The 12,500-nt window shown below is 41.0% G+C and overlaps 1 protein-coding gene across 1 annotated transcript; it reads right to left on the bottom strand.

Annotated features, from left to right (window-relative positions):
* Positions 1-872: 872 nt before the first annotated feature.
* Positions 873-10,811, bottom strand: LOC111863734 (odorant receptor 4). Its single transcript, XM_033751188.1, has 6 exons — positions 10,549-10,811; positions 8,691-8,956; positions 8,474-8,573; positions 4,077-4,181; positions 3,063-3,218; positions 873-977 (listed from the first exon to the last, which is right to left on the bottom strand). Exons 1-6 carry the CDS (start codon positions 10,732-10,734, stop codon positions 900-902), a joined length of 891 nt encoding a protein of 296 aa, XP_033607079.1. The 5' UTR covers positions 10,735-10,811; the 3' UTR covers positions 873-899.
* Positions 10,812-12,500: the final 1,689 nt, after the last annotated feature.

Genomic DNA, 12,500 nt, shown 5'->3' with positions numbered 1-12,500 from the left:
TTTCCTGTGGTTCTGTATGGGTGTGAAACTTGGTCTCTTACATTAAGGGAGGAACATAGACTGAGGGTGTTTGAGAACAGGGTGTTGAGGAGAATATTTGGACCGAAGAGAGATGAAGTGACAGGAGGTTGGAGAAAACTGCATAATGATGAGCTTCATAACTTGTACTCTTCTCCAAGTATAATTAGAATGCTCAAGTCAAGGAGGATGAGGTGGGCAGGTCATGTAGCACCAATGGAGTAGACGAGGAATGCGTATAATATATTGGTGGGAAAGCCAGAAGGAAAGAGACCAAAGGGAAAACCAAGGCGTTGGACAATATTAGAATGGATCTTAGAGAGATAGGATTGGATAGTATGGATTGAATGGATCTGGCTCAGGATAGGGACCAGTGGAGGACGCTTGTGAACACGGTAATGAGCCTTCGGGTTCCGTAAAATGCTGGGAAATTCTTGAGTAGCTGCCGAATTGGCGGCTCCTCCAGAAGGGCTCAGCTCCATGAGTAAACAAGTAAAGCAAGTTATTACCTAGAACTCATCATCACACACTGTATCTTATATCCATGCAAATTTCGCTATCTTCTTTTGTATTAACGCGGAACAGCGCATTATTCTGAATCATGGAACAAATTGACAGAAATGTCTTTAGCTGCATCCTTCACATATCGTCCTAGATCCCTCCACTGATCAAAGTAGCTCCCAGTTTCACTCTATAAGTTCGCGTTGTACGGGTTCAAGATTCCCATTAAAGTTCTATAAGCTTACTTCAAAATCATAGAATTGAAAATCCACCAAATATTCTGCATATATATACGAGTATAAATAATAGAATAATATGTGAAATTCTTCAGTAGTCTAGACATCATTGCTTCCTGTTAGTGTCAAGTGTTTAATATTGGTTTAGTTAACTTCTCCGTGCTCGATGCTGTCCTTAACTTTCATCAGGAACATAAAGTAGGACACGCTCTGGTTGACCATCTGCAAGAACAATGAAAATAACAGGATACTGCAGTGTTCCCAACAACGAAGCCTCCATCAGCTTGCGAAAAGTTCATTCTGCCCCCGTTCTTGAGTTTGTGTGTGTATAAAAACAGTTTTGTCAGCTTTAATCTCTTTAAAATCAAAATATTTCAGATTCATAAAATAAATAATATTTTAACGGATCTGATCAACGCGTTGCGAGGCAACAGCTCCATAAACACGGCCCACTTCTAGGGCAATGGCACTGAGCTTTCACCTCAGTATTCGTTTTTATAAGTGGGCAGGACTTATGCCTTTACCATGAGTCGTCACAATCAAAATTTGAATTTAATATCTGGTCCACAAGATGGCAGTATTGAAAACTGAGGTTAGTATCTGCATCTTAAAGCCGATCACAGTGGCAGCGCGGTCTAAGGCCTGAACTGTCTTCGCTAACTCAAATATTGGGGCTCTGGGTTCGAATCTCACTCGAGACATACATATCTGTTTGCGTTTATTCTGTGTTTCTGCTGTCCTGGGTGTAGGTAGGGCCTTGCAACGTGTTGATCCCCCGTCCGTGGAGTTCTACCGACTGTGTAAGAGTTGAAGAAACTGAGAGAACGGGTAAAGGTACAACAAAGGGCTGTAGAGCCATAAATAGTATAGTTTGGATGGCCAGAGCGTTTCTAGGCAACGATCTGTAAACAACCTTCAGTTGCGTAAACGCACTCAACAATAGAATGGATGGCTGGACAACAGCCAGCGCGCCAATGGGCTGGCGAGATGGTTATCACGTGACTGGCTCTCTATGGAATCCATGCCGCGAGCGTTGCTATGCAACGTCGCGGTACACACTCGTCTCAAAAAATAGAACCTCTTTTATGTGTGTTTGGTGCGGAGGTTATATAACGACCGTTACAGAGAAAAGAGATTTCAGTGTTTAAGTGACAGTGAGAAAGTTCGTCGTGTGATTAGAAGACGTTATTCATGTGTAACATTCGGAGTGATTTGAAGGGCTTGTTCCTGTGTTTTAATTGCATTAAGAGGAGAGGGCAAGTGTGAGTGTGTAAAAGTGAATTATAAAGTGTGGAATCGGCGATAGCGCTCTAGATTAAGTGTGATTAAGAGGGAGTGTAACAAGGTGCTAATAAATCCAAACATCTGAAATAGAACCCGTCAATTTTGTCGCACCTATCATCCTACACGTGACAATAGATGGATGGATGGATGGATGCGTACGTAGAGAGGTAGGCATGTAGGTAAGTAGGTAGGTGTGCGAGGCCGCGCCATAGCTCAAGCGGTTAGTCGCTGGCTTCCCACCGCGGCGAACCGGGTTCGATCCCGGGTCTGGTCAAGTGGGATTTGTGGTGGACAAAGTGGCTCTGGGGCAGGTTTTCTCCGAGTACTTCGGTTTCCCCTGCTAATCTTCATTGCATCAGTTGTTCCACAATCACCCTCACCTATCATTTGGGGCTGGTACAATAGGCCAGAAGTGGCCGCAGTACAAGGGACTTAGTCCCACCCATCTAGTAATAAAAAAAGGTAGGTGAGCATGTGGGTTCATAGGTAGATTAAACAAACAGATAGATAGATAGATAGATAGATAGATAGATAGATAGATAGATAGATAGATAGATAACTTAAGCGCAAAACTGACGTTTACGTCACTAAACGTTACGAAGGAAGCATGAAATTCATGTTGGTGTCAAGGTACTTCACAACAGAAGTGCAAAATTGGGATTTAAAGTAACGATAAGAAACAGATATCTGTGTCCTGAGGCGTCGGTGTTTATGTCACAAACAGAAGCAGGAGGATGACATCAGCTTCGTTAAGATGTTACGAATAGTATCGCAAGTGATGTGTTTAAGCAATGCTGCGGTGGTTCCGAAACACGAAAATATTCATGAGGCGACGGTACCGAACGTAAAACTAATGTCTACGTCATTTCAACTTAAAGGCATCTGTTATGTACCTGTATCTTGAGATAAGATCCGAATTTCTTTTGCTTTCTGTATACAAGAACAAATTTTATCTATTAATCAACATCACTAAACCGTCCACGTAGTTACTTGAGTCCATGGATTAGGAAGTTTCAGGCTTACATTGACCATGGTCCGGATGGCCACTGGCACGAACTTTCCGGCTGTGAGAGTGAACTCCTTGTTGGCTGCTGCTATAATTAATCTGATGCCCTTCTGGAAGGCAACGGGAGTTCCGACCCAGTCGCATCCCCAGGCGCCGTCTCGCACTTTCTCCACCTGAAACATCACGACACTGACTGAAACAATTCACAAAATGTAATTGGGTCAGGTGTCGTGACATACATACAAAGTTTCATAAAGATTAGTTATGGAATTGAAAAGTTCTTAAAGGTGATATACCGAAAAGAGCATACTTTTATTTCCTAAAAATATGAAAAATAGGCTGAAAATTAATTTGATGGTGCCCCATACCTTGAGTAGACGGCCCTATGAAACAAAATTGCCGTGTGTTCAATTAAACATCCTCTATGAAATTTAAAATTTCTATTAAATGTGCAGTTTCCGGTTGCCTCAGTTATTGCCGTAACAGGATCCTGATATGAGTCCAGTGGTCTACCGAAGCCGGCACATAAGTACAAAGAAAGAAAGAAAGAAAGAAAGGAGGACGCTGACAGTATGTAAAATTAATTTGGGATTTCCATATCAATGTCTTAATATGATCGTAGAATATGTTTATAAATATGCTCAATTTATATCAAATCTCTGAATATTTTTACGTAATATCAGGCGATTTTTGAAGCCATTAAAGTATCAATGGGTGTTCCACATCTGGCGAAGGAATAGCATCTCCAGTAAAGTAATTATTAGAGAAACTCTGATGTTCTTTTTTGTGAAAACGAATTTTCAATCTGACTGACACATTAAGACGAAAACTCTTTTAGGTTTAGAAACACGCGGAAATGATATTATCGATAACAGCTAATTTTAAACATTTTTTATGTAACCGATCATTCTTTTTTGAGAAGTTTACATCGTGATATCGCCGGCTAAGTGATTTATTCCAGCGCCAGGTATGTTTATGAAATTACAGTTTTCTTATTTTATACGAATTATTGGGTGGTTTAATCCTGTTACCTGATACGTGAGTTCGTGTCCAAACCAACAGTATATTGCCAGCACTAACAACAGCAGTGCATACGTCACGATACCTTGAGACATCTGAACGTAGTTCCCCCAACTCTGCCAAGAGAAACATAACAGAAACTTTCAATGAAAGTAATAATATATTTCAGCCTTCTGCTGCATTGATTTATCTGTAATGTAAGACAAACCGTTCACAGTCTCTCCTTTATTTTAAAATGTCATTGACTCGGGTCTGGTCAAGTGGGATTTGTGGTGGACAAAGTGGCGCTGGGGCGGGTTTTCTCCGAGTACTTCGGTTTCTCCTGTCAATCTTCATTCCACCAAATTCTCCATCATCATAATCACCCGGGGCAGGCTACAATACGCCAATCAGTGGCCGCCGTGCCGAGTGGACCCAGTTGGACTCCACCCCCCCCACTAAAGTGAATTAAAAAAAAATAATACAGACCTACAGATCCAGAGGTCCCGGTTTCGACTTCCGGCACTACCAGATTTTCTGAGAATTCATGGGTCTCGAACGGGGTCCACTCAGCCTTGTGACGATAGCTGAGGAGGTATTTCAAGGAAATAGCGGCTCCGGACTAGAAAACTGAGATTAACGGCCGTGGGGATCCATTGCACTGACCACGTGACACCCTCTATCCGTAAAAAGTAGGCACCAACTTCGCCGAGAAGCGGTGGTAAATCGGTCGGTATAGAAAGTTCATTTACACAAAAAAGAAATTGCTGTCCTCTAGGCAAAAGTTTGCCATTAACGCTGATCCATTTTCCGATGAGAGTTATTAACCTATGATATAGTATCATTATCATATTTAAGTTCAAATTTTAATTAATTAAATTTTAATCAAATTTAAGAGTACCTATTCTGAGACATAATTGAGACTTATGTCCTTGTTTAGATTCACTTTACATACTTTGACTTGGTTCAGCCTGGTCCGTCACACTGTTAATAGTATAAAAGATTTCTAACGCCGTCCAATGTGATTGATGAATGTTGTTTTCTCTAATCTTTCATCCTTTACATGTTTCGGTCGGAGCGAGAGCCTTCAGAAGGACATTATCAATACATGTGGACACTATTGTTACAATATCATAAATATAAAATATCATCCTTTAACAATTTCGGAGATGTGCATGAATTTATTAAAACATATATAAATTATTATAATTAGTGTATTTACAAGTATGGTTTAACATGAAGAAAGCAGTCTTCTGGGATTTTGCACCGTGTATATGTGGTGTTAACCGACGTTTCGGAGGAACGTCGGTTAACACCACATATACACTGTGCAAAATCCCAGAAGAATGCTTTCTTCATAGTCACCGCCGTGAAAGCCTCAAATCTTACATGGTTTAACATTTTTTAAAATCTAGAACCAGTTTGTTTCGTGTATTTCATATTGCCTCTCTTTAAAGGCAGATGAGTGTACACTATATCGTGGTTCCCTTGTTTGAACAGTAAGGAGGTTGCCCCGATCGAAACATATAAAAGATGAAAGATTACAAAACAAAACATTTATCAGTCACAGTGGACGGCTTTAGTAATCTTTCATACTATCACTTCACAGATGTTGAGGTAACGTGATGCTTGGTTCATAATCTCTCTCCTCTTGCTCTCACTTCGGAGCACAGGGCTGATTTCTCAGTTTCATGATTATTTTACAGAAGGTAGGACCCCTTGGACGGGTGATCAGTTTGTCGCAAGGCCTCTGCCTAAACACAGGACAACACGAACACAGAATAAACGCATACACACACAAAACATCCATGACTCGTGTGGGATTCGAACTCACAGTCCCGGTTTCCGAGAGAGCGAAGACAGTTAATGCCTTATATCTCTCGGCTAGCGTGACCGGCTCTCTTAGTATAATCATGAGCAAATTTTATTCACTTTATTTCGCCTAAGATCCTTAGTCTACTTCTTATACATCTGAATATAGCATTTCTGAGCGCTATGCATTCACTTTTTTTTTCTGTGGTGCTACAGCCCCAATTTTGGCCTAGGCCTACCTCCATGAAACTCTCCGTTTCACTTCGGTTTACTAGATCTTACACATTCGGTAGGACTCCTTGGGCGAGTGATCAGCTCGTCGCAAGGCCTCTATCCGTAGACAAACACAGAAAAACGCACACAAACATCCATGCCCTGAGTGGGATTCGAACCCACGATCCCGGTTTCCGAGCGAGCGAAGAGAGTGCATGCCTTAGACCGCTCGGCTATTGTGACCGGCATGCATTCACTTTATGTAAAGGTAAAATTGCCCTGTGCTTAATTATTTAAGCACTATCCCACTAAGACGAATGGGGAAGTGGAAGTATAGTTACACTACTCTTGACGTCGATACTAGATGGAAATGGGAGGTCAATTTTACACCCCGGCCGTTTTGCCCCAGGGAAAGAGCCACCGGTACCAATTGTATACGAAACTGAGTGGCCCAAGATCCGGTGTGGAAGCTATGGAAAACAGAAAAAACTTGCATTGCCGGGAATCGAACTCGGGCTCTCCAGCCCGTAGCCCTTCACTTTATATAAAGTGAAAATTATAGAAAGTCATGAGATACGCCCTTTGTGTTATCTGTAATATTTGCCTAACTCAATCGTTTCGAGATATCTCTATATATAGTAGCACGTACTACTTACGTGCCTTTGGAATTTTTATCCAGTTATCTGATATTCTACGAGTATTTCACATAAGTCACTTCCGTTCAGTTTCAAACACACTGCATATACACGTAAATACTTAATGAATGAGTGTTTTATTTATTCTCCGCATAAACTGGACCAGTATATTTCTGCGCTTAAAATTAGTTATTAATTGGATTTTTTAAACAGGACCCACTTTAGTCGTCTATCTATCTCTGTGTCCGTCCGTCCGTCCGTCCTTCGATGCATCTATCTATCTATCTATCTATCTATCTATCTATCTATCTATCTATCTATCTATCTGTCTGTCTGTCTGTCTATCTATCTATCTATCTATCTAATCTATCTATTCCTGTTGCTCCCACTTGTAGCAGAGGGCATCCGTGAAACTCTTGTTTCAGTTTCTTAATTTTGGACAGCCGGTAGGACTTCCTGGAAGGGAGATCAGCCTGTTTAAAGGCTGCTACTTACACACAAATACAGAATAATCACAGCCAAACATCCATTTCAAGAGTGGGATTCGAACCCACGATCCCAGTGGTAGAGCGAGCGAAAGAATTTTCTGCCTCATACCGCGCGGCCACTGTGATCGGAACCTTAACTGACTAACATATCTTTAACATGCAGGATAGATATCTTCACATGTCTCTTACTTATACTTAACTCAATACCGTGACCATTTATAGTGTGATGCAGTAGATTGATAGATGGTACTAAAGTTTCGGAGAAACCTCCTGCAGCCATCTTCAGGATCTAAGAGTAATCCTGGTATTCACCGCCGTCAGAATTTCTATGGAGATGATACTGTGTGTAGCATTCGTCGATCCTAATAACTTTCATCTAACGATGGAGGAAATAATTTGTTCTAAACACAGATGCTTATCTACGAAATTTCGAGGCGTCAGAAGACCTCAGACTTGATATTCACTGAGATAAGAATCTCAGGTCTCACGATATAACTATCTAAGGACTTATCAACCAACTAAACCCACGGAGCAAGGTCCATCTTGAGAAGTTGACATTCGATCTACAGGAGAGAAAATTTCACTCCATTAAAAGTAAAGATCCTGGGTCCTATCTTGAGCCGTTTCTATCCATCCTACATTAACAAATGCTAGTAATATCCCATGACTCTCAGAATCACAAGCATGTCCTTTCAGTTAGATTTCACAACTGCAATTCTGCAATGTTTGATTTGAGGATCTCGCAGCGGTGACTATAAAGGGTACGGGCTTATAGACGTGTAGGTCGGAGAAAGCCTTAAGTTTCAGAGGATCACATCGCCTCCATATCAGGCTGAAGATTAAGTCGAGCAAGAAAATAGCAGAAATAGTCGGCAAACCGAGAACTGCTGCTATAGACAGTGTCACGTAACTTCGAACAAGGCCCGCATTGCCAGTCAAATCCCGCGCATTGCTTGTGGTGGGAGGGGTTTCTTAACACTCGTTCTTCCACTGGCCTCCTGTCAATTCTAACACCCTCCACCCCCTTGTCTGAAAATTGTCTTCTGCGCATTCAAGGTTACTCTTGGCCTTGTTCGAAGTTACGTGACACTTGCTATACCGAGCTCAATTTGTAGTCTGCTTCTGCTGGTTTCTCGCTCCAGGTATTCTTCTTCCCCTAAGAAAACTATATAAAAGAAGTTAATCACTTCTTTCATTAATGCAACATCCTAAAAGGATATACTGAAAAATTATTTTGAAATTATCATTTAACAAACAAATTCTAATATTTTATTAGCTTACCGTGACGATAGAAAACGAGCCTAGACATAGAGAAGCTAGATCTAGGAGAAAAATGATTGTCATGATTGGATTCAGCGTATCCTCCATCGCTCGAACGTAACTGAAACAAGAATAAGGGACCCAAATCACCTAACCTTTTAAAGGGTACTGCACTGTCTTCTGATACTGCGGTAATACAAATATCGACCAATATTTCTTAAGCGAAAGCAACGTGCACCTCAGAATTTCGTGGTGATGCCGTACACAGTCACTGAGCTGCTGCTGCATGCGGCAGTATACATCCTGAGAAGTGTGTACTTGGGTCCCTTCCTCCTCTGTGTCAGTCTCAGCGCCCGAGTCCTGCGCTGGTGGGTCGAGTTCCTGTCTGATATCCAGGAGGTTCGCTCGCAGCTTCTCCAGCTGACTGCACGCGATGCATACCAACGTGGCGTATAGCCCGTTGAACCCCAGAAGTATTATTGTGTATACCACGCTAGCCAGAAGCTGTCAGAAATACAATCATATTAAATGAGTATAAGGATACACATAAGGAAAATCTGCATTAAAATTTTAGGAATAATTTCCGTTTTTGCAGTGGTTACTTATGCTTAATGCCTCTGGGTTCTTGTACCACAAATATGTTTTCTTTTTTGTGAAATTCAGAACATATGTCTTTACCATTATTGCAAAAAACTTGCGAATACTAAGTACCCATTTTTGTCTCGGTCCCAATATTTTCTTATGAAAGAAAGATTTGAAAGTGTTACAAAATTTGATTCAAATCCATGAATGTAACAGCAAATTAGTTGCCTCATGTGTCCTGCTGATTGTTTGTTTCTTTGGCTACATTCATTTCTTGTTTAATGGTAAAAATCTATGGAGACTATTCTGCTTTCTGGAATGTGATGTAATGTAGCCTGGTATATATTTACTGACGTTGTGCAGGAACTTGTTCTATCCTACAATATGTCAATTAATTTATACCAGGCTACGCGGTGTTATCCCCCAGAACACAGTATACTTTACAGTCGCCGCCTTAAGAAGCTAAGATCTGACTGTATCGAGACCTTGGGGATAGGGATAGTTCGTTATTTATGGAGTGGTACGGGGTGAAAGGCATAATTTCATGTATGTTTTCATATTTTTTATGCATTTTTATGCACCAAGTGAAGCCGTGAAATATCTTATGTTGCGTTTCGGAAGAGGACATAAGAATTTGAACTTCACTATATTGTAAATACACAGCGAATTAAGGCCGGATTTAAAATTGTGCGGCACCCGGACAAACAGAATGTGCAAGCTTTTATCAGTAGTAACAATCTAGGTTATGTTATTTTTAATTTCGGAATAACTAAAGATATAAATTAAGCTTTCGTGATTTTAGAGAAGTAGATGTCTTAATAATTTCTACGGAAATTATTCCTCTTTTGTGTAGGTTCCGAGGCGACAGTCCCGGTTACTCCTCCTGAAGCCGGGCCCTGCATGAAATTGCGAGTTTGTAACTACCAAGGAGAGTCATTAAATGGGTAACAAATTCATATAAATCTTAAAAACACGTGATATTTGAAACCGAAAAAAAAATATTTCTCGATATATCTACAACAACCATTGATACACTTGTCCGATAGCTTTACCACTGTGTCGAAAACCACACCACAGAATTATTTTGTCTCTTGTCTCAGCCAGTTCCACACCTTATCGGGCATTTTCTGCTACACTCGAGAGAATTTCTCGATCCACTTGTGAACCGGTTTCCGCGACAAACAGCTCCCACCTTAAACAGGAAATATTTCTTTATGAATATCTTTGCATTAAATTTTTTGCCCACAAGACAAGCAAAAGAGCGCTGCTCTTCGGTAGTATACCCCTCAAGCACGGTCGCCATTTTATCTACTGAAACCAGCCTCTGAACATGAGCATGCGAATCTGCCACCTAGACTGTCATGAAGATGGACTTTGCTGCTACCTAGTGATACAAATAGAAAACCTATTACATCCATTAGAGCTGTTTTACTTCCTTTTGTCACCAATTTACTGACTCGCCCTCGTACGAACAAGTTTTTCAGGAGTAAGTAGCATTTGGAATTCTACGTCACCTGCGAGGCGTTAACGAGCTCGAATACAACGGCGTGAGACGTATCGAAAGGATACCAACTGTTGTACGAAAGTCGAGGATTTGTCGAAACAAGTCTCTTCATCAGGACATAGCTGAAGTGGAAAGTTATAGTTAGGTTGATTAAACGCCGAGTGATGGTCTCTATTCGTGGGATCCATCCAGCCATTGTCAGGGAACCTGTTTCAGGATCTCTGGTCGGCACGTCTTCCCATGCGAAGGACTCTGCGATGTGTATCAGTCTCTCCAACGCATTTATCCGAAACCTGAAACAATAAAATTGTAACGTTGGAAAGTGTGGTAGTCTGAGTTCCAACGCTGTGTAGTTAGCAGAGAATCCGACGTTTCGTCGAAGATACCGCCTCCATGTTCAGTGTCGAAGAGTAGGCCAAAAAAATTAGCAGTAATAGGCGACAAGAGGACACTTTGACCCAAAAGCAGCAGAAAATATTGTAGCGTGTAGAGATGTTACTACGCAACGACCGCAAGATGGGCGGATTTACCAGGACTGCTTCCGGGCAATGACTCGGTAAACACGCTCCCGCGAAGCAAACAACGGAACAACGCCCGTTTGCTAGGCAGAATATATATATGTGTGTGTGTGTGTGTGTGTGTGTGTGTGTCCGCAGTGACGTCACATAATAGTAGTTAGCGGTCATGTGACATGTGTTTTCTGTGATCCATGTCTGTTCCGCGATTAGACGAGAATTCATGGGCAGTTGCGAGTCAGCCGTAAGCTGAAGAAGTGAGTCCAGAAGAATTTTTAGTTCCGAGGTTCCAGAGTGATTGGAGACGAAATAGCAAAGATACTTCATAGCGATTTGAAGTGCTAGTTTCTGTGTTAAGATCCGTTGCCAGGAGATGACTAGTGAAGACGGAGAATCCTAGTGCGTGTGCAAAGGTAAACTGTAAATTGTGTAAATCGGCTATAGCGCTGTATTAATTGTAATTATGAGAGGCTGTAACCGAGGTGCCAGTAAATCCAATCATCCCACCTAGAACCCGTTATTTTCGTCACGCATACCACCGTACACTTAGCAGTACATTTAGTAGTAGAATTAGTGTAGGGTGCGAGGTCCAAGAATAAAGTGACGTGGACTGATGATAATAAAATTATAGTCGGAATGCAAAACCTATTGGCTTTAAAGATTAAGAAGAAACTTACGTAATGGGTAGGTTCATACTTCGTACTCCTCAGACAGTAGTAACGTGTTACAAATGTTATTATCAAATCAAGGAAGATGAGATAGGCGCAATATGTAGCTCGCATGACGGTAATAAGCAGGGCCCGGATATTGATGACCTGAAAATGTTTAAAAAGTGACCTATAAAATGTAAGAAAAAAAATCCAGAAAAATGACTTAAAATATGACCCAAAAATGTAAAATGCAGGCCCCGGATTTTGATGACCTGAAAATATTAAAAAAATGACCTATAAAATGACGGAAAAAATCCAGAAAAATTACCTAAAGAAGAAAAGAGAGAACACTTCGCTTCCATGTTATTCACATTTCAGGAAACATATGAAGAAAAATTCCCTAAAATGGCCAAAAATGACAAGATATACCCTTAAAAGTCCAAAATTTACCAAAAATTACATTTCTGTAACAAGCAGCTCATATCCGAGATTTATATATTTAAGAGCATCGCATAGGAAACAAGGAAAAACAGATGACATGTCATCAAAATCCTGGCCCTGGTAATAAGTAATACACACAAGAAAAATAGTCTGAAACCCTGAAGGGATGAGACCTGTTGGGAAACATAAACGCAAACTACACGGTCAATATTAAAGCGGATCATAGATAAATAATACGTATGACATGACTGATTTTAACTTGTTCATGAGAGAAATGTATCATGGATCCTCGTCAACACAGTAATTATCCTTCGGTTGCTACGAACGATCAAGCTTCTCTTGAAGAGCTGACCGAC

This window comes from Cryptotermes secundus, unplaced genomic scaffold, assembly GCF_002891405.2.
Source record: "Cryptotermes secundus unplaced genomic scaffold, Csec_1.0 scaffold556, whole genome shotgun sequence".
Lineage (NCBI taxonomy): Eukaryota > Metazoa > Arthropoda > Insecta > Blattodea > Kalotermitidae > Cryptotermes > Cryptotermes secundus.
The sequence above is the reverse complement of the archived record's forward strand: the minus strand, read 5'-3'. Positions and strand labels throughout refer to the sequence as shown.